This window comes from Astyanax mexicanus, chromosome 5, assembly GCF_023375975.1.
Source record: "Astyanax mexicanus isolate ESR-SI-001 chromosome 5, AstMex3_surface, whole genome shotgun sequence".
NCBI classification, from domain to species: domain Eukaryota; kingdom Metazoa; phylum Chordata; class Actinopteri; order Characiformes; family Acestrorhamphidae; genus Astyanax; species Astyanax mexicanus.
Genome location: NC_064412.1, coordinates 9,339,235 through 9,366,444, shown reverse-complemented (window position 1 = coordinate 9,366,444; position 27,210 = coordinate 9,339,235). Strand labels below are relative to the sequence as shown.

General features: G+C 37.8%; 1 protein-coding gene across 1 annotated transcript in view; it reads left to right on the top strand.

The window, feature by feature from the left end:
* gli1 (GLI family zinc finger 1) overlaps positions 1-27,210 on the top strand; it is a 64,101-nt gene that overhangs the window by 24,514 nt on the left and 12,377 nt on the right. Inside the window, exon 2 of the mRNA XM_007253396.4 lies at positions 26,359-26,462. Coding sequence (XP_007253458.3) covers positions 26,392-26,462 — 71 coding nt within the window. The 5' untranslated portion in view covers positions 26,359-26,391. The remainder of the gene's footprint in view (positions 1-26,358; positions 26,463-27,210) is intronic.

Genomic DNA, 27,210 nt, shown 5'->3' with positions numbered 1-27,210 from the left:
ATTTTTGGTCCTCATTTTTCTTCTGTCCTAAAAATGTACCAAAACCAATCCACACACAAACACACAAACTGGGTGGAATCTGGACAGCATTTTCCCCTAAAAGCCTCATCCAGCTCAGCCCAAGAAGCCTTGAGGCATCGTTCCAAAGACTGGACACACACACACCACACACACACACACACACACACAAACACACACACACACACATACAAACACACATAGACTGGAACTCCTCTCCAGTGGTACTAGACACGCCGGTCAAGGAGGCAGCTGTTTTAACCCCAGTTCTGGAGTAAAGGAAAGGAGGGGGAGATGGAGGGATAATTCACTGCCTCATCCCTCCGTCAAACAGAGCGGGTGAGAGCGAGTAAAGGCGTTTAGCAGGCTGAAGTGTGATGGCCGCTCAGAGAGAGGGGGTTTCTGTGTGGAACGAGCGGATGCTAAGGAACGGCAGCCCCTCTGGCTTTGTGTGCACAAGGGTCTTTACATAACCCACATAACCAAGTACATTGTCTAGCAACCGGCCAGCCGGGTCCTCCGCACAGGGGCCTACGTGTGTGTGTGTGTGTGTGTGTGTGTGTGTGTGTGTGGCAGGACAGGCTTAGACAGGCCCCCAGTCCGACTGTTAAAATGCTAATGTGTCCTCTCTGGCTTTAGGGCTTCATTCATTTAAGAGTTTCTGATCTTATGGATCTATTCTGTTCTCGTTCTCTCAAGTGATCGATTCTTGACTTGATTCTTGAAGCTACAGAATACTGTTTGTCAACCTGTTGAACTGATTGTGATAGTGTGCTGATTGTGATCTTATGGCTGATGAGAGGAATCAGTTAAACCTGTTGAATCCTGTTTAATTGATTGTACAGTATAATAAGTATTTTGGCTATTTTTTATCATTTATAGGCTTGTCAGAATAACTACATTATCAATTTTTTGTTCAGTATATGAACAAAACCTCAGTTTTAAAAAAAATGTCACATTTTTGAGGAGTGCATCACTTCACATTGGTTGTGATTTTGATCTCATCATCAAAAGCATCATTGTTTAGAATAAATTATTGTATCTTTTCACTTATAACATTTTCTATCAAATATTTGGGTTACCCCTAATTATTCGCCATTATGGTATGGTAATAGTAACACCTATAGTTGTGGTTCCATTCATTTAAGAATTAACCTCTCATGCTGTGGGACTTTTGTTATACACTAAGGATCATTACTAAGTAAGCTGGACAAGTTATAACTGCAATGTTTAATCATAATAATACTAGTTATAGTTAAATTTCATTTCGCATAGAATTGTTTAAGTATGTGCAAGTAAGATTTATTTTTTCTTTTTAGTCCTAATGTATTTTCATTTATCTTTCATTTGTCTGTGAGAGTGTGTGTGTATATGTGAGATTGTGTGTGTGTGTATGTATTTTGGTTGTAAACCTTAAACCAATAAATAAAAAAACAATGATAACAAAAGAATTGTTTAAGTATAAACCTAAAACACTGAGTCATTGTGATCAGATTTAAGATTTGTAATGCTGGTACTACATTAAAGTTGTGAAGTGTAAACATATTAAATGATTAGTCAGTAGTCTTATAAGTTCATTGTTTTAGTTGGATTTAAACATTGACTGGGCGACATAAGGATTTAACCTTGCACTGGATAATGAAATACACTTTGGGACTGTGCAAAATCAGCCTCAGTGAAGTGTGAAGTTTCAGCATATTTATATATTTTTAGAGGCACTGTAACAATATGTCTATTGAGATTTTTCAGTTCTCAAGGGCGTTTAGTGGTAGTCAGTCAAGATGATTGCAGGAAGCCAATGAGATGAGTGGTGACATGTCTTTAAGATTATACAAGAAGTCTGGCCGCCATGATTTACTGCAGCTAAACGATTTTATTGGGGCAATAGATGCCAGTCTCCTGCTGTTGCAGCTGGAGAATCTGGAGGCTCTTCTACTGCTTAAGTAGCCTGCTGCTAAACTTGGGGCAAGACGATAATTTGATATCAATATATGTTGTAATAGACAATGTTCCAATATTGATTATATGATTTTTAAACAAATTTTCTAATTTTTATATTTTATGATTTCATATTTAGAGAATCTGCTTTAAATATTTACTGATTGATGTTTATTACAGAGTAGGTACAACCATTTGTTTTTGGCATTCTTGGTATTTTATGTGGGGTTTTTATATTGTTCATATTGATATTAGAATTATGTTGTGTTGACCAAAATTAAGAAATATATTGTAATTAGGGCTGGGCTAAAATAATATCATGATATTTTCATGATAATGATTCTCTTGGCTACAAAACAAAACACTGAAATAAAAAAAATATATTTTAAGAATACACTACTGCAATAAAATAAAAACAAAATTTTATTATTGCATATGATATGATGTGGCACATACCTGACTGAGATATGAAAAAATGTATACGAATTCTATCAGATTTTGTTACAGAAGTCAATGGATTTTTATTTTGCTAAAAACAGCAAAAAAGTACTACCCTGATCTAATAGTTAGGGGTGGGTGATATGGCACGATATTTCAGGGTAAAATATTGTTCACGATATTCAAAATTTTGGCAATATCATTGCGTATGATACGATATGGCACACCACTAACTGTAATATAATTTTTGGGCAAATCATTCAGCCCCAACTATACTACAGTATATCATTATCAGTCCATACCAAAGTGAAATATACAGTAATTAGAAAAGTAAAATTTTATATTTCAAAACTAATGAACCTTTTGTGGATTTGTTAACACCTAGACTCACCCTCTTCACTAGACTGTTACTGTCAATAACTGTTACTACATCTAGAACCCAAATGCATAGTTTGGGATCCTAGTATTGCATTGCAGTTCACTGCCCTATAATTCTGAGGTTAGAACTTGCAACAGCATTTTCTCCCACAGAGACAATTAGCTTCTGTTGTAGATAGACCTCAGTGTAAGCAGGGATTTGTTAAATGCTGACTTTTGTATGATGTTGCTTAATTCTGTAATACACAGGCCTTCAATCAGGGTAATTAGTGTTGCTACCTGGGCTGGGATTTGATAAACAAACTGTAGACATTTGGGCAAATGGACTTTTAGATTTGGTTCTGGGTTCTGATAAAGGAAATATGACTGGGTCTTGAATTATATTATTTTTAAAGACATAACTAAAGAACTAACAGAAGTGTCCTCATGGCATTCACACCAGTCACACACTCCTTTGACAGAAGTAGAGACCCTGTGGCTGTCATTATCACGCTCTCACCGTCTCACCTTCTCATGGTAATGACCCATTTAGCAGCGACCATACACACACTCACACACTCCCGCCAGGCCGGAGAGGAAGCATTTACAGCAGTGGTGTGACATCTGCATTGTTCTCCAATACGCAAAGAGAAGGTGCTGCAGCCAGGCTATTGTCATGGGTCTGTCACCGAGCGCGGAGCAGCAGCTAGAGACAGAGGGACAGATAGAGGAGGAGGGGGATGGACGGACGGATAGGGCTTTGAAATGATGCGTAAAAGGGGAGCGCTGGTATTAGGCTAAAGGGGGCTCTGCTGTGAGCTGGACTAAAATCCCCTGCGGAGATCCATGATCTGTCTGCGTTAAGGTGAATGGAACCCAACCTCAGGCCTACAGTTCGGGCCAAAGAGCTACTAATGAGCAGCTGCTCCAAACCAGCCCCCTGCTACTCCCAACAATTCCCCTCACACACCTCCATCAAACCGCCATCAAATGACCCTTCTCCACCTAACACACACTCTGCGGTTCAGTCCAGAACTAATTACCAGCAGCCTCCCCAATCAGCTATTCCAATACCATACTTTCCACTAACGCCTACTGCAGAGCCTGGAGTCTGTGGACTTCTGTAGCTAGACTGTATCTGCGCCTTCTGATATTCTGATTTCTGCTGATTTTCTTCTAAACTTTAAGTTAATTCCACAGATATGCAATACGCAAAGTGAGATTTTTGGTAGGGCCATTTTTTCTTTGTCTAGTTACTCAAATGCTGAAATGAAATGTATCCTACTGTAAAAAAACAAAGTCTCTAGGAATACTGCATTAGAATACTGGTCACGCATAACAATATTCAGTATTAGTAAATACTGGCTCAAGCCTAAATGCCACCACTATAATTTGTTACGTTTGTACACATAAGGTGACAATTGGTCTATGTACGATTTGTTAACCAATATAACCTTTTTTGAGGCCCACACCACTAAATCAGATTGGGAATTTCTTGAATTGAGTGCATAAATGAACAATACCAAAACCAGACTAAATATGTATGAAAAATTACTGAAAAAAATCTACGAACATTAAAAAAATACTAAAAATATGAAAAATTTGCTCCATGTATGTAAGAATATTAGTATTGTTAGACACTCCTGCATTTCTCCCTTTTGGGAGAAATCAGATATTTTTTTAGTAATTTTATTTCTCCCAAACCTGGGAAATGGTTGATACATATTCTTTATTCGTTGAAATGGCTTAATTGCAGATCATATTTTGCATTAGGGCTGCACTGATTCGTCGATATAATCGACAGTGTCGATTATTTAAATTTGTTGACTACAAATTTCACTGTCAACTGATCATAAGTTTGTAACAGTACTGCATTACACAAAGTGTTGGAGCGCAATGGGTGATGGGTAAATGGCTCACTCACACAGTTTACACTCAACTTAGTCTGTGTCTTCAAAAGTGCCCAAACACAACAGATTACATATTTAATCACTAAATATCAGCACTTTCTACATTTAAACAACATCCAGATATTTAAATGCCTTTTAAATCCCATGTTCTGCTGTTTCTATTGTTTTTAGAGATGGAGAACATGGCAGAAATAATCGTCGACTAATCGAAAAAATTATCATCAGATTAGTCGACTACCAAAATAATAATTAGTTGCCATTTTGCATTTGAGAACACAATTATTTTATCTGGAAGAACATTATATAAACTGTACTGCATTTCTAACTGTATAGAAACAAATGCATAGATTTTATAGCAAACCACTTTATAATAACATTATAATAACTATGAAAAACAAACGCTTATGAAGACTAAAAACTAAGTGTGATATCATTTTTATCCATGTCCATTCCATTAAGTGAACAGCAAAGTACTAACCAAATCAATTATTGAAATTAAAAATGAGGAGTTGCTTTCTCAAACAATGTTTTTTAATGAAATGAAAACCGTATACATTGTATTACTTCGTATTTTAGCTAAGCACTCAATTAACTAGATTAAGAGTCTTTAAAGAGTTTAACTTGTATTGTGCCTCAAGTTAGATGTGCACTTAAATGTGTATGCGGTGTGTGTCCGTGTGTGTGTTGCAGAGATTGCGAGTGTGTACAACGCATATATTTGCACAGTGTTATCCAGCTTGCACGAGGCCAACAGAAGTGGAGCGACTGTCAACAGTGGGAGTCTATAAAAACGGCTCGTTGACAAAGCGAGAACAAACAGCCGTGGTTTACTCAGGATTTCCTAACAAACACTCGAGGAGAGGGGACACACCGCGGAGGACAGGAGACCGAGAGATGGAGGGAGAGAGAGAGAGAGAGAGAGAGAGAAGGAGAGAGGGAGGAAGAAAGGGGTGCTTGCTTGTTCACTGTAGTGTAGGGAGAATGAGAGGTCACTTCAGTTTCTGAAGCTCTCTGGTCATGTTAAATTGTTGTGTGATGTTGTTTACAGTGATGCTCATCACAGATCAGGTGCATCAGGTCGTAACTATAACAGTATTAATCTTTTCTACCTTTGATGACAGCTAATAATGAGATCATAACAGTCTGATGCTTCATGATGGAGGACCAAGAAAAACCCACATTAACTTATTGGTAGAGTGTAGAGTTACTGTAGGTCTGTCATGATAATTACATTATTGACTTATCGTACAGTAAATGGACTTGATCTGAATAATATTTGATAATTGATAATAAATAACTCTTTAAAATAAGACTACCTTTATAAAGACTTTATGAATGGTCATAAATGAGTTTATTAATGGTTATTAATTAGGTTGCAAATACTTTAAAAACCCATTAATAAGCAGTTAAATATATAATATATAACACATAACTAGAAATGGCAACAGTGAGTTGAAATTGTTTTTAAAATGTGGTTCCACACTTATTTATACCGTCAAACTTCAGATCTTTCTAAATACTTAAATTAAGTTAACTAAGTTGATTTATATCACTAAGCAAACAATAAATCACTGTAGCCCTTTCAATTGATGTGTTGTAACTGCTTATCAATGCTTTTTAATAAAGCATTTACAACCTAATCAATAATAATTAATAAACTCATTTATAAACCATGTATAAACCGTTTATAGGGGTAGTCTTATTTTAAAGCGGTACCGATAATTGTAATATTGACTTTTGAGTTTATTTGTATGTTTGTTCACATATATAATAGTTAAGAAACAGTGTATTATCCAGTCATACTTCAATAATGACCAATCAGTGCTTCAATAACTGTGTCTCCATACACACAGTGTGCACAAACTGCAGTAGGTGAAGAAAAAAGTATATATTTCCCAAACTATTATTAATTAGATAATTATAATGTTATTATATTTAAAAGGGTATAACTGCTTTGATATTCTATTCAATTATCATTATGTTAGTGGCATTAAATGGTCTTAAAACTACTCAAAAGTAAATTAAGACATGATATTGTATGGTATTGTGATACATTTTCTTATCGTTTTGAGAATATGCATTTTTTAGAGCTTACAGATCACTGACCCAACTTTTCATTTAATTCCAGACAAATTAAGTGCAATTAGTCATATTTAATTAGATGTGCAGCATTTTTTAAAATAAAATCACTGTGCTATTCATGAAAGAGTATTTAAATAGCAGTTTTTAAGTTCCATTGCGATAAATATTGTATTTTGAGAAAATGCCTTTAAATATATTGATATAACATACTTTTTCCCCGTCGCACACCTCAAGCAGCTGGTTAATCAGAAGCTTATGTAGTTATATATTATAGTTATAAATGATATAGTTATGTAACTGAAGATTATGAGTGTGAGGTAATGTAGGCCCACACACAGATTCAGCATTTGAAGAGGTTATATAAGGTAAAGGTGGGTTAACTCTGAGCTAAGTGTGGGTAGTGGTGTTATGAGGTCATTTCTGATAGGGTAAACAACAGGTATAGATCGTGGAGCTTCTGCCTCAGTAGAACCTTGGACTCTATTACAGACCTATACAGGGCCTCACAGTCACTGAACTCAAAGTACATTAGATACATCTCTGTTCTGCAGTATACAGCTCTGGAAAAAATAAAAGACCACTTTCTTTTATTTTACCTAATTGAAAATCACAGGCCATCAAACCAAGCTGAACTGCTTTAATTTTTGCACCAGGAGTGACATAAAGTTATCCAAAAGCAGTGTGTAAGACTGGTGGAGGAGAACATGCCAAAATGTATGAAAACTGTGATTAAAAACCAGGGTTATTCCACCAAATATTGATTTCTGAACTCTTAAAACTTGTTTTATTTGCTTTATTTGAGGTCTGAAAGTTCTGCATCTTTTTTGTTATTTCAGCCATTTCTCAATTTCTGCAAATAAATGCTCTAAATGACAATATTTTTATTTGGAATTAGGGGGAAATGTTTTCTGTAGTTTATAGAATAATACAACAATGTTCATTTTACTCAAACATGTACCTAACATAGCAAAATCAGAGAAACTTAAGCTATATTTCCTAATGCAATTGACCATTTACTGCTGCTGTATTAAGGCCAAGCAAAACACACTTATGTTAATAAAGTAACTAAATACATTTCATTTGTATTTATTATTTTAAAACATTTATTTAGTTTTAAAAATGAAAAAAAAAAAAACTTCAGTGCATCAAACTGCATCCAAATCATTGTGTTACATATACATAGAAATAGTGTAAAACACTTTACAATAATGATACATTAATTATAATAGTAGTTAAGACAATATTAATCATTACAAAATGTTGAAATAATGTCTCAATTTCATTTTATTTACAACATTCCTAAGTATTCAAAAGTAGTCATGTTTAAAAATGTCTTAACTTGTGTCAGTTAATGTTTAGTCAGGACATTACGTTTTTAACCATTTAACCATTAAAGTACTGTTAATTGTAGCCTTATTGTAAAGTATTATTATCTTCCAATCTCATTTGTGTTTTTAAAAATAATTTTCTGAATTTGAAATTGAAATGTGGTTTTAATATAGCAAAAGGTAACAAATGAATTACAAACCAATTTAAATATAATTAATAAGTAATTAATTTGTAATAGAGCTTCATTCACATCTACACCATATCAGATATGGTTTAAAGCTGGCTCTACTACTCAGCCTGTGGTGAAGTGGGAATCTCATTGGCTGAGCTCATGCAAATTCAACACAAATCAATTGAACTGAGTTTACACCACTTGATATAATGGAAAAAGAGACAGCTCTGTGTAATGTGTTAAATTCACTTAAGTCAAGTGTTTAGATCATTTCCATATGAATGAAATGTATTACATAAACTATTCATTTATGGGAAGACAAAATTGAATTAAGTTGAAATTGAATATGTGGCAGTGTCTCAAAGACAAGATTTGTTGAAATTGTGTTAGAAGCAGATGGCACAGGCCTTGAATACACACTGAAAGACTATTTCCTGATTAAAGACAAATATACTTTTTTGAGAAAGTGCAGCACAAAATGTACCTTGGTACAGCTGCAATGTGTGCTCCCAGACTCCTAAATTATGTTTTTTCTTTTTTTAGCTGGAGTACAATTACGCTTCTGTAGGATGCAGGAACACCACTAACTCTTCCTTATTAAACTTTTTCTCCTTTGTTCTGAACTTTTCGCTACATTTTTTGGGTCTTCTAAACTGGACGTCTTATAACTGGACAGTTACTGGGCAGTCTACAGCTACAGCTACAGCTTTAGCGAAGCAAACATGCATGCATATTTCACATATTTGCTTTTATGCGCTTCTGCTTATGTCGGAGACAGCGGTGTACAGTTAGGTAATAAAAGAGACTACAGGGATGAGCGGGGGAGGGAGGGAGGTGGTGAGTGCTGAGCGAATGTAGGAGGAGTGGGTGATTAGAATTCATCCCATGGAAGGAACAAAAGGAAGAATGAAACAGGAGAAAGAATGCAAAAGGAGGAGAAAAAGAGAGAGAGAGAGAGTGAAAAGATTGTACGTTTCCCCTCTTAAATCACGGCCTTTGAGTCGCAACACAATCGCACCGAGACAAGGGAGGAGAGGAGGGGAGAGGAGGGCCAAGAATAGAGGGATGGAGAGAGAGAGAGAGAGAGCAAGAGGGAGAGAGAGAGAGAGAGAACATTTATTATTCCGGAGGCTTTCTCCTCAGAGTAGGCCGGGCAAGCTGAACAGGAGGTCAACAATTGACTCAATTACAAGACAAACTTCCCCAAAGCCCTACAGCCTGGCTCTCAGCAGAGCCGCTCTCTAAACCACAAGGGCTTTTTTCTTCCTCTCCCTTCGCTCCTTTTGCACTCCCTCCTTCCTCTCCCTTTTCTTCACTCCGCTCCTCGTCGTAAACGTTTGAATGTTCGCCCCTCCTCAGGTAAGAGCGAGCCTTTAGCCTCTTCATCCACTCGAGCGTTCTGAAGAGCGGTGGGTAGCAGGGGAAAGAGAGAGGGAGCGAGTGAGTGCAGGTTAGAGGGGTAGAAGGCGTCTCTTTGTTTTCCCTCTCTTTCTGGCCCGCAGTGAAAAGAGGAGAAGTAGCTGGTGACCTAAAGAGAAGGGTCTAGTTCAGAAAGCTAAACCAGCTCCACTTGTGCGCTGCCCCCATTGCCCTGAAGCTCAAGTGCAAGATGGTGTAATTGTGGTAGAACACACCGATAGTAGTAGTTGTGGACACACACACGATTAAGGATCTGTTGGAACTGTGGAGAGGTGTAACGATTCACAAAATTCATGATTTACTTTAATACATTATAGCACAAATGTAAATACAGCTCTGGAAAAATGTAAGAGACCACTTCAGTTTCTGAATCAGTTTCTCTGATTTTGCTATTTATAGGTATATGTTTGAGTAAAATGAACATTGTTGTTTTATTCTATAAACTACTGACAACTTAGAACAACTTAGAACATTTATTTACAGAAAATGAGAAATGGCTAAAATAACAAAAAAGATGCAGAGCTTTCAGACCTCAAATAATGCAAAGAAAACAAGTTCATATTTATTTTAAGTTTTAAGAGTCCAGAAATCAATATTTCGTGGAATAACCCTGGTTTTTAATCAGTTTTCACGCATCTTGACATGTTCTCCTCCACCAGTCTTACACACTGCTTTTGGATAACTTAATGCCTGCACTCCTGATGCAAAAATTCAAGCAGTTCAGTTTCGTTTGATGGCTCGTGATCATCCATCGTCCTCTTGATTATATTCTAGAGGTTTTCAATTTAGTAAAATCAAAGAAACTTATAATTTTTGAGCTGTCTTTTATATATTTTTCCCAGAGCTGTATACTGTTTGTCTGAAAATGTGTCATAATAAAGTTCATTTTAATTTATTTTGAGTTTATTTACCCATTAAAAACTGTGCATGGTCCCTCTCACTCTATCGCATTCTACCTCAGTTTACCTCACTTACCTCATGCTGCCTCACGCTATCTCACTCTACCTTGCTCAACCTCACTCTACATCCAGCCTTGTTACTGTATGTCATTTTAGTTTTTGCAATTTGAGTTTGCTGTTCTTTATCATGTTATTTGCTCTCTTGTGGTGCGTTTATTGCTAAAATACCTATTGTGGTAATGATGAAAATATGATTCACACATCTTAAGTCCTTTTACAAACACATTACAGAATTACAGCAATAATGGAATCATATTTGTATGGAGATGTAAGCCTACACAAAATACTTTTTTCTATTTTTGTAGGAATGATATTTTTTATTATATTTTTTAAATTTTATATTAATAAAACAACGTTGTGCCTAATGCCTGAACATACTGTGAAGTATGGATTGAAAATAATATGGTGCTGAACCTAAATTAGAGATTAGCATCTAAATTGCGCTAAAGTGTTTCTCTGTATCCCAGATTAAATACTAGCTTTTAACTCAAGTTTCCAAATGTTTGTAATGATGCTCTACATGTAGTTTCTGAATAATCATGAAGGATTAAGAAGACAATGCAGGCTTTGAGTAGATCAAACACGGCTTAATCTGCACTGAAGACCAGGTTAACACAATGAAGCGCAGACTCAGAGAATGAACATTCACTCAGCTCAGCTTCTGCTGTGGTAATAAAAGACTGTAATTATATAACAATGAAAGAGTAGTGTAGATATTATAGATACTACAGATGATTTAGCGTGTGCATTTAGAGAATCAGACAGACAAATCTGGTGCCCAAAGACCGGCTAGGTCTGTGTGTTTAAAGAAAGAGTGCAGCTGGTATGTTGGAGAGTAATGTGTGATGTCTGAGAGAGAGAGAGAGAGAGAGAGAGAGATAATAGATCTGGTAAGCATGGCAGATTTATTAAAATTTAGGAACAGAGTCGCTTTTGTTTGCTTTAAATGATATTTAATACAGTCCTCAAATTATGTAGCCACATTACATTTTCAATTAACACAAAATTTGAAATTGAAGAGTCACAATGACCGATGTGTGCAAGTATAGTGATTAATGTGAGCATCAGAATATTCTTATCTTTAAAACAATCCCAATTCTAATTTATAGAAAATTTATAAACCAACATTTTTTTCACAATCTAGAAATGTTCCATCTTCTCTGAACCAAAGCTTATTTAAATTGTATTTAAAATTTGCCATAAAATAAAATTTTACGTTAAGGATTTTTTTTCTGAAATTTTTAGACAATTTTTTGCAAATTGGTGAAGCTCTCTCCATCTTTGCTTCTGAGAGACTCTACCTCTCTAAATTGCTCTTTTTATACACAGTCATGTGAGTGAAGTACCACTCCTAACTTTTTTTGAGATGTGCTGCTGCTATCAAGTTCTACATGAGTTCATGTTTTTAATTTATGAAACATGAACACAAAGTCTTATTTTCATATGATCTGATATAGGAATATCATGATGAGTTCTATGCTTATATCATGTATGAGATATGAATCTAGATTTGGAGATTTGGAAATCCTTACATTCTGTTTTTATTTATATTTATTTACATTTTTACACATTTTTACACAGCATCCCAACTTGAAACGGAAAACTGAAGTTGGGTTTGTAGCTCTGCTTTGTTGATAGGTTAATAGAGCAGTGATGCTTTATGGAACCTCAAAGGAACTCTGGGGAAACCAGAGATTTGCGCTTTGCTCTGTCTTCTGGATCAATGAGATTACTCAACCATAGAAGTTCTCAAGCAGAGCTCTGTCTATTCTTCTATCTCTCTCTCTCTCTTTTTCTCTTTCTGACTCCCTCTGTCTCTCTCCCTATGATTCACATTACTGGTAGAAGAAGGTGGAGGAGGGCAGGAGGCCTAAATGCCACACACAGTCAGTCTCTCTCTCTCTCTCTCTCTCTCTCTCTCTCTTTTATGCACACTCAAACCTATGCAGTGCCAATACCAGATTTTTTTCCATCTCATGTTCAGCTCCTTTTTTAGATGGCCTACATTTTTTTTTTTTTTTCTTTTTGATTCTGCGATTCTTCTCCATTTCCTCTCATTTTATTTTGGACACCCTAAAACTGAAGGTGAATGTTTGAACTCCTCAGGAACAGTGTGTGTGTGTGTGTGTGTTTGGTGTGTGTGTTTGTGATTACTTCACGATTTCAACATTTCTGGCTCTATTCTAAAAACTCATCTTTTGTGTTTTGCTTTGCTGAGGCTGTCCAAGTTTCATTTATGAAGCCTTTTATAAAGTTGTTATAGAGTCTGCTGCCCTGTTGGGTGTTGAGAGCAATTACGAGAAGCGTTTGGTTCTCTGCGTGCGCTCGTGAATGTGTGTGTGTAATGTGATCAGTGTGAATCCGTCTGCGCGGTGTGTGTGTGTGTGTGTGACCGCTGGCTGAGCGGAGCAGCCGTTGAGGCCACACACAGGCACTACAGCACACTCGGCTCTATGAGCTCCAGCGAGACAGAAAAATGACTCACACAGTTCCACCCTGCTCCACACTCAGAGAGGAGGAGCTGATCTGTTAGCTGTTAGTGATATAAATGGGAATGGATTAGATTATGATGTCCTCTTTATCAGTTTTGAAGGGGAGGTTCTGCATTTGTTTAGTTTCCTTTGCTCTACCACACCTGATCCAACTAATCATGACAAGTTTGTCATCGGTTAGCGTGAGGGTTTTAGACCAAGAATTATTCAAAAATGTGAGTGAAGAATGCCAGGAACTAACTTTTATAAACTTAAAAGACTCCTAACAGGTTCCTAAAGGTAAAATTAGGATTTCCTAGAAATTAAGATTTTTTTTTCTCTACACAGTATAATTAGTAAGATTAGAAATTTCAATCAAATCAATCAGTCATAATTGTGAAGCAATAATTGTTCACTATATGGTCGTGAGGACCCAGACATATGAAACCCAGACACAGAAAAATTGCTAAAATATAATATCTATTACATATAAATTGTCTGCTGACTCATGAGACATTGTTTTATTAAATAGGACATTTATAGGACATTAGGTATTTTTAAGACTTATAAATTATTTTAAAAAAAGGTAAATCCAAAAAAATGTTTATTTGTTATTCATTTTGGTTATTTTTTCAGATTTACCTCAATTATTCCTGTTTAAATAGTGTTTAACATGATCATGGCCCAGTTTCCCAAAAGCATTTTAGCATTAAGAACTTCCTCACATGAAGAGAGAGTGCTTGGTGCTAAGTGTGAAACTCTCTCAACCATCAACAGTAACACATTATTTATTTTATTTTATTGTATTTTTTTTGTACCATTTTTATCAATTAACCAATTTATACTTGCGCACTGTCCACATAAAAATACATGTTTTTTAAAAATATTTCCCCCGTCTGTGGCTTACACCACAGGGGGTAGCTTTATACTGTTTATATTTATATTGGAAAGTATTGCATTGATATTGACCGAAATTAAGAAATATATTGTAATATAATTGTTGGCACTACAATCACAACAAATTTATTATGCACTGTTTTGTTTTATAAGACAATGACATTTACTTACAGCCTAATATTGACACATACAGTACTGTACAATTGCTTTGGAGTTTTAGGCTCCAAAGCAAATTACACTAATCCATTTATCTCAGCAATATGAGTGTTTTTTTTACCTAAAAAAGCACCACATATGATTTGAACAGATGCAAATAAACATACATACAGTAAAACATGACAAGGAATTTTCATTTTTAATGAAGTATGTTATATCCTGTGAGCCGAGCTGAAGAACAAAGTGTAACTTAGTTCCAGATTTCTCCTGGATGCTCCTCAGCCAGCATGTGTATATTATGTTCAGTTCCATCAGCAGCTCACCTGATTTACCACATTTACCAATTTACCAAACCAGGTGTTGCTTAATATGATGAGAACTAGAAATAACTCTATTAAACTCAGAGGAGGAGAGATTAGGAGATGTTTTAAGGAAAACAGGGCTGTAAAAGCTCTGCTTTTTGTAAAATTGCTGCTTGTATTTATTGTAATGCTGTAATGTGTTTTACTGAGCTAATAAACACTTACTGCACAGATAAGAAGCTTTTTTATTTACTGAAATTCCCACAGGTGCCTAAAACCTTTGCACAGTACTGTATAAAATCGACACATTTAGCCTGTGTGTGTGGCCATTGTTAACCTTGTGAGACCCTCCAGCTCTGGGTGACCTGCTGTACATCAGAGAAAGGAAAATCCTGAAATTCCCTCTGACTGATGCATCGTCTCCCCTCAGGCACCCTGAAGCTTTTCTTAGCATCTAGGAAATTCAGAAGAGAGGCTGCTGAGAGAGGGACAAAAAACGGGAAAGTGGGGAAAGAAGGTGAGAAAAAGTGAAAGGAGATGCTCCTACAGTGTAGCGGGAGGGGAGCCAAAACACTGACTCATAGCTCTGAGTGTCTGTCAAATGCTTAAACACACACACACTCTCACAAACACACACACACATACACACACACACACAGACAGTTCACACGCTGAGAGCGAGTCTAGGCAGGCGACTCATGAGTTCAGACTTCACCTAAACAGCGTTTTAAACAAGGGACGTTTTTTACACAATAGTCCAGACCTGTGAAGAAGAGCACTGCAGATTTACTGCAACATTAAAAGAGCAAATACTGTTACAGTAACGCTTTGCTCATTCATAAACAAGGATTACCGGCCTGTCTTTACCGTTTGCATGATATTTTCCCTCATTTGCATGAGCTGTCAGCAAAAATCATAACAGAACACCACCATTAGTGATAAATTAACCATAAGAAACTGTTAAATACTGTAAATATATTTCAGGAAAACACTCCATCTGTCAACTTTCCACCAGTTTGACTGATATCAGGAGTTTGATGGTTCACATCCTGTTTTATTGTGTTTGTTGAGGTTCTATTTTTTTTCTTCCGAAGTTAGATGACTAATTTTAGCCACCTTCACCTTCAGCAGCCAGAAATACAGTCTCAAATAGGGCAGCCACAACAGACCAATCACATGACTGAAACCCCATAATAGAATTCAGAGGTGGTTTAAGCTTAGCTTGTTACAATTACTTTGTAACATATATTGTCCCAGATTTACTATAAAATAATAGTGATAAATAATACTGATATTATTGTCAATTTTAAAGCCCTTTTATACACATGACTTAATAGTAATATAATAGCACAATAATACACTTACACCCTTTTTGAGAGCAATGTAAATATATAGTTTATATAAATATTTTAATGAATGAAGCATCTTCTTGCTAAACTGTACATTAAGGCCATCAAAAAATATTGAGGTCATGTCCATATATTGTATGATAAGTGGATAATATGAGCCCTTTCAATGAAAAAAAAATAAGATTTTGGAGAAATTATTTATTTTCTCTACTGTTTTATGTAATTTTATGTGAATTCTTTTTTATGTATTAAAAGGTCAAAAAGTCAAAATAAAACACATTTTTTTTAATGTAAGAAATCAGATTCAGATTGATAACTAAAAAAATAACTGGGAAATAGCTGATTTTACCCAAAAGTGTTTTCCATTGATTGGAATGGCTCAGTTATCATCTTGTTTAAAGCTGATGTCCGTAAGTTTCAGGATTTAGTGCCCTCTCTGGTGAGAATGGGGAATTGCATCGAGCATGCGGATGAATCATTTTAAACTGGGCGGGTGTGATGCGGTCTCCTTTCAGAGCGGATGAATTCCGATTCCAGGTTATGTTCAGTCAGAAAGATAGAGAGCGCTTAGTCAGAAACTTCACTTCAACTATACACTTAGGTTTTACTATGAGTGAATGAGGTACTGAGCTCTGAGTTTCCTCTTCTGAAGTCTCCATTGCTCCACCAGCTGCTCGCATTCAGTAAAACTGAGCCGGATCCTCGTTTAGAGGCTGTACGTGTGACGTAAGTCCGTAAAGATGCTAAACGTGGCCAGAAGAACTCTCGCAAAAAGCAAAAACACCCCAGTTTGTAGAATGAATATATTATGATTAACAAGGATGGTCGTTTCAGCACACTGGTACCATTAAACACAATATTTTATCCATATTTTTCTCCACTCAGAAATGCTTCTGCTTTTAGTTTACAAACAAAATAATACAGACTGCCATTTTAAACACCTTATAGATATTGACCTATATTAGGTGTTAACTATGGAATGGCATTATTCCTAAAACACAAAAAACAACAAAGTAGTTTTTTAGTTTTAAAAGCATTTTCTTTCAAATAATAGCTCTAAAGATGTTGATTTTACCCAAACGGGCGAAAAAAATGATTTTTCACAAACATTTTGTAATACTTAAAAAAGAGCTGAATAAACCATGTGAAGGGCCATTGCATAAGAGTGAAAGACGGTTGTTTTCCTGATAATTCAGGAGATTATGAGTGCAAACACTCGCGACCGACAGTATCTCAGCTGCCGTAACCCACTGAAACCTGATCCTGGCCTGCGTCACAGTTCCAGTGTGTGGTCCGAGTGCAGGAGGACACTCAGCATGCGGTCGTGCCGTAAAGCCTGTTTGAAACTGTAAAGGTCCCTCGCGGTTTCTCCTGCCGTTACCTCCTCCAACAACCCAGGCCCGTTTTTACCTTCTTCTCTCCTCCTGTTTCTCTTTCTCTCTCTCTTTCCCTGTGTCTCTCTCCCTCATTCTCACTTTTTTTCTTCTTATCCTCCACCTCTTTTCCTCTTTCATCTGTTCTTCTGTATACCACAGCCCCCTGCTTTCCTGAGGTATTTATAGTAAAAGTAGCAGTGCTTTAAATACTCAGCACACACACACACACACAAACAAGCACACACACACACAAGCTACTGGGCCACCCATCATTATTACGATTATTATTTTACACACAATCCTTGTGGTGAACTCCAGTGGTTATTACAGAGGGTTAGCGGTGCTATTCTGGGTTGAACTGGCCAGAATAGTGACAGCATATGGGATTTTTCTGGTGTGTGTGTATACGTGTGTGTGTGTGTGTGTATGTGTGTGTATGTAAGGCCAAGAGAGAGTGCGAATAGTTCACTGACAGAACTGACCTTGCAGAAGGGAGAGAGAGAGAGAGAAAGAGGGAAATCACTAGTTTTCTGAAATTGTGTGTGTGCATGTGTGTGTGTTTGTGTAAGTGAGTGTGTGTATGTGTGTGTGCGCGTGCCTGTGTGTGTGTGTGTGTGTGTCAGGGTATGGCGGCCGCAGCTGGGTCCCAGCTGTGCGTCTCAGCCTTTTGGTGGAGCTGTTTTCCACTCCTTCTCCTCCTCATCTGTTCCATCCCTCCCTCCCTCCCTCCCTCCCTTCTTCCTCCCTCCCTTACATGGAGTTCAAAGAGATATCTGTGGTTTAGACACATTAATAAGCCAATACTGTAAAGCTGCACCATTTCAAACGTTACAAACACAGAACAGAGCCTGAAGAACAGCAGAGAGGATATCAGTGCCAGAAGGATACAGAAGAACATATTTAGGCAGAGATAGAAAGCTTTATTAGAGAGAGAGAGAGAGAGATAGAGAGAGATAGAGAGAAAGAGAGGAGAAATAATAGTGCTGAGCGAGGGAAAAACTGATGCAGTTTGGTTTATTTCTTCTATTCCCACCATAAATATCACCTGTAATAATTTCCATTACTCTCCTGTTTTATACTGTAACAGTAAATCAGATGTTCTCTTCAGTTTTTTCATGTTTTAACTCTATTCACCCTCTGAGTGACTGTAATAGAGCACCTTTTTTTGAGTGCAACAACTAATCACATTGAAAAGCAGCCAGGCTAAAGTACAGCTTCCGCACCGTTGGGTTAGTTTAATACAACTTACATTAAACTATGTTAGAAGTACACATCCCACACATATAAAAGTGTAATGGTTTATGCCAGGTTGCTTGTGCGTGGGTTCATCTATGTTTCGAGTGAAACTGACCAATAGAAACGCAGGAAATCAGTAAGGACATGACTGTATAACTGTGAGATGACTTTAAATGCAGCATTTAAATTGAACAAGTTCCTAGTATTTTCCTGAGCGTCCATTTGTCAGTTTTTACACCAAATATAGATGGATGCACAAATCCACCAATCCGAGATCTGAGGCAGATGACGGACCAGATAGACACAGCAACTCTCACCTACACAGTATTATCACAAATATTTTATAGATATATATTATAGAATCAATAAGAAACATAACATTTAGTGTAAAGTTTAAATGAACTTTAAACAAAAGAGTATTAGGAATGAACTTCTAAAACCTTCAGATTGTAAAAATTCTGATTTATCTGTTTATATAAAATACTAATAAAATAATAGTAACAAAAGTGTTATTAGTAAAGATATACATTAACAGTAAGAAGGAGAATGTTCAGAGTAAGACTAAGTGGCTTAAAGCAGAAATGGAAGGAAAAATGAACAGAGCTGGAGGAGGAGAGGTGTGTGTTTTGTGTGTGTGTGTGTGAGTGTGAGTGTGTGTGTGTGTGTGTGTGTGAGGTATAGGGGTAAAAACGGAGGGAGGGCGACAGGAAACCACAGGTATGCACCGCACAGGAGAAAGAGAGAGAGAGAGAGAGAGAGAGAAAGCAGGAGAGAGAGAGAGGGAGGAGGGGAATATTAAACTTTCCCTAACAACAGTTTACACTTGCCATGGCAACTGTTTGTGACATCACTGAAATGTCGGCTTCTTCATCTTTTCTTTAAATGACATCATCACAGCTTCTTTCTCGCTCTCTCTCTTTCTCTCTTTCTCTCTCTTTCTTACACACACACTAATACACTCACACACATGACACTTTCTAGTAGTCCATCATCTGTCAGCAGTCTCTCAGTGTGTGTGTACTCAGAAGATGAAGAGATCACTCTGCTGAAAGAGGCGGGTCCTGCTGAACACTCCAGTAATACAGGCTCCTCACCAAACCTATAAACAAACGTTTGTTTCCCTAAATCTGTTGTGTTACCAAATCCCACCTGGACTATTTACCAGTATGCTTTGAAACCTTGCACTCATAGGGTCCTATTTTACACCATGTGCAAGGCACATTGCGATGCTCATTGCTATCTTACACCCCTTCTAACAGGCTCACTGAGGTGTGAAATCAGTAATCGTAGTCGGGTGCAGATCAAAACAACCACACCGTGATCAGCTAGTGGAGGTGGTCTTGGTCCAGTTCCAAACGAAGTCTGGAGTGGTTTGCTTGTGGTGAGAATGTGATCTGGTCTCGATCCGACCCAGCTATCAAACATACTCCTTTTATTTGAGGTAAACTGCTGATAAGGCACAGTTTCATCTGATAAATTATCCAGATAACAATGAACAAATAGCATTTCTGCTCCATGCTGTTTACTCGCATGGTATGTGCAGCGTTCACTGTTCACAGCTGGATAATTTATCAGATTCTGAATAATTTATCAGATGAAACTGTGCCTTATCAGCAGTTTAGCTCAAATTAAAGGGGTATGTTTGATAGCTGAGTCGGATCAAGACCAGATCACATTCTCACCACAAGCGAACTGCTCCAGTTTTTTTCGTTTGGAACCGGACCAAAACCACCTCCACTAGCTGGTCATGGTGCGGTTGTTTTGATCTGCACCTGAATACGATTACTGATTTCACACCTCAGTGAGCCTGTTAGGAGGGGTGTAAGATAGCAATGAAGAAGCTGACATTTCTGTTTACTGCTTGGACATCCCATTGAAAACACTGTGTTTGAAAGCACAGCGGCCAGTTTCCAGCATTCAGTGTTAAAGCAGCTTCACACTGCACAGATATTCGTTCTGGAACACAAACTAATGAAATTCATTAGGTGATGTATTATCATCTGGTAATGGGAGAAGTTCATATGAATTGGGATTGGGTAATGGCCTTCCAAATTGGGAAGAAAATGTGGTTAAATTAGTTAGAAATTTAACAAAAAAAAGTTTAAGCAACTGACATACCGAACAAATAATGTTATTTGGCTCTTCTCATTAGGTAAATACAAGGAACAATATCTTAATCTGTAGAAATGTTGTTTTATTGTATTGTATAATAACTTAATAATGTAATTATTGTGACAAATCTAGAAGAGGTTATAAAAACAATGGTACAATGTAGCAATAGTTTACCATTGAAGAAAAACAACTGAGTGAGCGAGGGGGAAGAAAAAACTACAGTCTTGCTGTAGTTTGCCAAAATCTCTCTATCTTCTCTCTCTTTCTCTCTCTTTCTCTCTCTCTCTCTCTTCCTCTCTCTCCCTCTCTCTCTCCCTCTCTCTCCCTCTCTCTCGCTCAGGAACGGCAAGCTACATTAGAGCTGCCATTATCCTCTCCAGCTCATAACAGCCAGAACACCCACCTCGACACTGCTCAGGAGGGAGGGAGGGAACGAGGGAGAGAGGCAGGGAGGGAGAGAGAGGGGGAAATGTTTGAGACGAGTACGTACAGCCCTCTGACTTGTTTCAGGCCTCTTTCTCTCAGTCTGATGCGGAGCCAGTCTTTTGGCTGGAGACAGTCTCAAACTGTTTATGCTGCAGATGCAGCGAGTGCTGGACATGCTGGAAATGAAGCGCAAGTTTTTTTGAGAAGGGGACAAGCATAGGGGACGGGAGAAAAGAGAGAAAAGTTGAGAAAATTAGGGTCTGAGAAATGAATAGAAGCAAATGCTACTATCTTTTCTGTTGTAGTTGTTAGCCTATGCATTTTGGATTAAAACCTTACATTTCTGGTCTTTAAAGCATGTTGTTGGTTGATTCTTTATAAGAATAAGTATCAAAAGCCAAATTATGTCAAAAATGTAAAAAAAAAAAAGTCAAACAAACGAGTTACAAGCTTGCAAAGCGTATGACAGCAATAATGTATTCTTTTATTATTTATATAATCTGTCAAATTCAATATTTGTGTTATTTAATAATGTTTATATATAAGTGTTCATGATATGACCAATGTAGTGACTCGATTAGAGAGGTAAGGACCTTATAGAGACAAATCAATCAAATTACTGTTGATTGGGTAACATATGAGTAACAATGCAGCCATACAGTTTAGATAAGATATGCTGCTGTTTAATACTAAAGTAAAATCTATTTTTTATCAACAGTTTATAATCAAATAAGACATTCTAGATGTTTTTAATTAGCTATGTGACATTCTTAGTACAGTCAAGTCACTTTCTGTATGTGTGTGTGTGCGTGTTGTGCACAATGTGGGCTGATATCTGCTTTTTTTATTTGTCCACTGCTGAAGTGAAATGTGTTTTATAGTGTTTTATAGTGATGTAAATCTGCTATGTAATTGGTTTGTGTGTGTATTATCGTTAGCATAGCCTCCACCTATTTCTGAGTGTGTTGTTTAGTGCTGGTTTAAAAACTAAGAGTGTTTTCACAATAGTTTTATATAGTTTCAGGTATTATGTTATATCATTGTTACATAGTTGCATAGTTCAACACTGCAGAGTCTAAATAAACTCTTATTTACCTTCTAATCAATTTTCTTAGTGATATGGGCTGGGCAGTAATGTCCACCTTGAGGACACCGGATAGTATTTTGGAAACAGTGGTTAAAACAAAGAGTCCAGCAGTCTAAAGCACTGCCACTATGATCAGGAGATCGCTGGTTCGACTCTTAGTCATGCAGCTTTCCATCAGCTGCCGGAGCCCCGAGAGAGCACAATTGGCCTTGCTCTCTCTGGGTGGGTACAGTAGATGGCGCTCTTTCCCCTCATCACTCTTAGGGTGATGTCGATCAGCACAAGGCATTTGTGAGCCTTTCTGATGCTACTCGGTAATGTTGTAAAAAGGCGGAGTTCGAAAAAGAGGTGGAGTCTGACTTCACGTGTCGGAGGAGTCTTCACCCTCCTTGTGTTGTGGCATCACCAGTGATGGGATGCTAAATTGTTGGGACAATTTGCCAGCAAAATTGGCAGAAAAATGGGAAAAATTGGAAATAAAAGTCGAAACTGGATTGGGATTTATATTGTACCCTAATACCAATACTGAAAGCTTGAACACCATCCATTTTTTTTTTAAATATAGGCAGATAAGATAAGCATTCTATCATAAGATAAGCAATTATACCATGTGACCTACTATAGTATGCTATACTTTATGTTGTGCAACAAGCAGTTCTGCTTTATTTCAGGATATAGATATAAGTAGATAGGATATTTGCCCAATACTGCTTCTGGGTATTGGATCAGTGTGCTTTCTAATACACCTCTGAAACCGCATACAGTTAACAGCAGTGTACGAAGCAGACGCTGCCTTAGGGTCATGTTGTTGTGAGAATGAGGCAGTGTGTTGACAGGCGTTCAAAACATCATTTACTCATTAGCGTTATCTAATCTAGTGTTTTAGCATTTAGAGTGTCAGTTTCCTGGATAGGGATTAAGCCTAGTCCTGGAGTACACAGCACTTTCAATGGAGATTTTCCATTGTAAGGAAAATGTAGTCCACGGTTAGCCTTAATTCTTGATATCAAAAAATATCCTTACTCCTTCATCCTGGTACTTCATCCTTTAGGATTGTTTTTTATATTTTTCACTTTGCTCAAATTGTCTATAAAAGTATTTATTTGTTTGTTCCCTTTAACATGTGGTTGCTGTTTGGGAAAAAAGTCACTGTTAAAATTACGAGGAACCTTCAAGAAACATTTTTTTTTCTGAAAACATTTTCTTAAAGGGTCCTTAAAGGGTAAGGATCCCCTAGAAGTTCTTCAAGAAACATATACTGTACATTTAACAGTGTAAATGAATGCTGAGTGGGTTCTGGGTGGCTTGTGCAATGAGCTAGATGTCCGGGTCGTTCCTTTATAATGAACAGAGATAGGACTGAGAGATAAGACTGGGTCACAGGGAGGAGATTTAAAGGTCGGCGGGGGTGTAGAAACTTCATTTAAAACATAGACTAGAAAGGGGAGGAGCTTTAGGCATGGAGTTCATTTATTTCCCAATAAATAAGGAGATGTTTCTCCTTTGGGTGGTTATGTGAACAAACTATAAAAAAGGATGAACCTTTTGCTCAAAAAACATTACATTATATGTCCAAATGTTTGTGGATACTCCATCTAATGAGTGAATTTAACTACTTTAACCTTCAACCAGAGACAAGCATTGTTAATAGAACAGGACTTGAGCTGTAGGGGTAAAACCCCATTCAGCTCTGAGCTCAATTTTCTGGATAGTATTGTCATTTAAAGACATTTTAAAGGGCAATTATTATTATTTTTTTTAATACACTGCCTAGCCAACTAAAAGTCGCCACCAAAAAAAGGTCACACACTCTAATATTTTGTTGGGCCACCTTTAGCTTTGATTGCAGCACACATTCACTGTGGCATTGCTTCCTTCAGCTTCTGCAATGTCACAAAATTTATTTAAATCCAGTGTTGCTTAATTTTCCACCAAGATCTTGCAGCAGCATTGATGGTAGAGTCTGACCACTGCACAAAGCAGCTCTTCTCCAGCACATCCCAAAGATTCTCAATGAGGTTAAGGTCTGGACTCTGTGGTGAACTCTCTCAATCCATGTGTGAAAATGATGATCTCATGCTCCCTGAATCACTCTTTCACAATTCCAGCACCATGAATCCTGACATTGTCATCTTGGAATATGGCCGAGTCAGGGAAGAAAAAATCCATTGATGGAATAACCTGGTCTATATTCAGTATATTCAGGTAGTCAGCTGACCTCATTCTTTCAGCACATACTGTTGCTGAACCTAGACCTGCAGACCAACTGCAGCATCAACCCCACATCATTTACTTACTTAAATCCAAGTAGGGACTTTATCGTATTTTTTTTTTACGAAAAAAATTACGTTCATATCCATATACTTTACTATTTTTCATTAACATAAGCATCCTAACAGGCCTAACTGTGGACAACTGGAACTGTGTTCTCTGGAATGATGGTGCTCTAGCCAATACTGTTGGGAATGAGTTGTAGACTTGCACTGGATGATAAATGGGGTCCTGACTATTGCTCCTCTTACTGAATGCAATCAAATCCTCACAGAAATTGGACAGATTTTAGTAGAAATCCAATAAAGACAGTTACTTCTAGACAAACAGAATAAACTCCTTTCAGCAGAGGTGTCCCTATACTTTTGTCCATATAGCAGTAGCAGTAGAATGAAGCAGTAGAGGCAGGGCAGGATACCACTGCACCTGTAAAAGCATGGTGTGGCGTGTACCATACTTCTTTTTTTCCACTCTCTCTCTCTCTCTCTCTCTCTCTCTCTCACACACACTTTTTTGGACAGATCAGCAGTCTTCCATACGCGCACACACAGACGTAAGCTTTCCCACAGAATCACAGACAAAAACACACACACTTTCATTTTCTCCACACATCCAGTCTAGCCTCCTCCCAGTGACCCGATCCCAGAATCCCATTCCCGTGGCCCCTCTTGGTTACGTTCAGTTATTTATATAGATATAAACACATTGAGGTATGGTCTTAACTTACTGTATATAGCCTCATACACAAATACTTTCACACACTTTAAGTGTAATTAATCAACAATTCCTCTCTCCCTCTCTCCCTCTCTTCCTCTCTCCCTCTCCTAAACCGTCTCTCGCTCACAAACACCTGCCATGCGCTGTGCATTTAGTCACTGAGGCATTAACACTTGTTCTGTCACACACTCGTGAACACACCACACACTCCCTCGGCGAGGCAAAGCCACTGCTTTTTGTCACACACACACTAATCTCAGCTATACCCCCTGCTGATTTTGACAGATTTGTATGTGTGTGGCTATGTGGCTAATAGATGGGACCCCCCGTCCCAACTGCAGCGGTATTTTGTTCGGCTGGCAGCTGTGGCTTCATAAGAGATCTCTATTTACTGTATCCAACACATTAGCGCACATGTTATCAGATATACACCTCACAATACACACTCACTCACACACACACACGCACAGAAATATATTACTTTGCCAATATACAGTGGGCACCTGAGAATTTCACAGCAATTAAAAATGTAAAAAGTCAAATAAGTATAGACAAATACAGCTCTGGAAAAAAAGAGACCACTTAAAAATGACGTTTCTTTGATTTTACCAAATTAAAAACCTCTGGAATAAAATCAAGAGGAATGGATGGTCACAAGCCATCAAACCAAGCTGAACTGCTTGAAGTTATCCAAAAGCAGTGTGTAAGACTGGTGGAGGAGAACATGCCAAGATGCATGATTAAAAACCAGGGTTATTCCACCAAATATTGATTTCTGAGCTATTAAAACATTATATAAATATGAGCTTGTTTTATTTGCATTATCTAAGGGTCTGAAAGCTCAGATGAAAGTTCATTTTTTAGATGACAAGAGACTCTTGTTTTAGTACCGTTGCTTTCAGAACAGACCATACATGAGCTTATATCTCAGTGTTTTTGTACATGTATCTTTTCAATATGATAAATTCATTTGACTAGCTACAATAATGAGTCCAGGGGAATTCAAGGGGTCAGATGTGTAGAGGCATTGTAACTTAATTGTATTATGATTGTGTAACAGCTTGTTAATGACATATTTTGTTACATAAATCCTTTCCTTACAATCACACATATGGTACTACAGACTGTAAATCACTTCCCACACAGTTTTCTCCACTTCTTTTAACAAGATTTGAGACAGACATCATTAATATCTGATTACATGCTTCTTCTCCTTCCAGAGACTTCTGTCTGGAATAAAAGTGAAGTTGTCAGACTTTGCTTAAACGTTTCAAAATTTCTTTCATTTCCTGCCTCTGTGGTCTGAGCTGAGCTGTGTGTGTGTGTGTTCTCACAGGGGCTCGCAGGACTAGAGGGAGGGCTGGTCTCGATGCCAGTGGATATGCAGCCACACCAGGGGCTGTTTCACTACAACACCACTGTCAATCAACCAAGCAAAGGGTAAGGGCTGTGTTTATAACACACTACCACACAGAACACACTCCTCATACCTGCAGGGAGACGCAGAACAGAACAGAAGCAGCTGAATTTCAGCTAAAACACAGCTAACAGGGTTCTGTTCCCCAAATCAGGCAGTGCAATCAGGGGCTGTTGTAGCAAAAACTGCTGTACAACAGAGTTACAGTCTCAAACTTTCTGTCTTTCTCGTTCTTTGTGTTCTGATATTGTTGTAGAGATGGCAAAGCAGCTAAGCTCCTCCCCTCATCCCCTTCTGCACCCTCCTCCTGCAGAATGCCACCCAGGTTGAGCCAGAGTCAGCCTCTCTCTCTCTCTCTCTCTCTCTCTCTCTCTCTCTCCTTCTCTCCCTCTTTTTCCCTCTCTCTCTCTCTCTCTCTCTGGGGTAACCTGAGTGGTGTTTGGTCAGTCATGCGGAGAGTAGCAGCTCCCTGACCAGTCAGTAATAAGCAGCTGTCAGAGAGAGAGAGAGAGAGAGAGCAGTAAAAAGAAAGGAAGAATGTTCACCAGGGCTACCGAGTAGAGGACAGAAAAAGAGGAGAAGAAAGAAAGAGGGGTGTGGGGTAAAAAAAAGAACAGGGGGGTATAAAGGGAGGTAGATGGGGGCTCGGTGGATTAGTGCAAGGAGATTAGGCTGCTGTGGAATACACACGGTGTTCTGAGAGAATTACACTGAGCAGGCACAGCGGAGAACATGCTGAAAGAGAGTGGGAGTGAAGGAAAGACTGGAGGG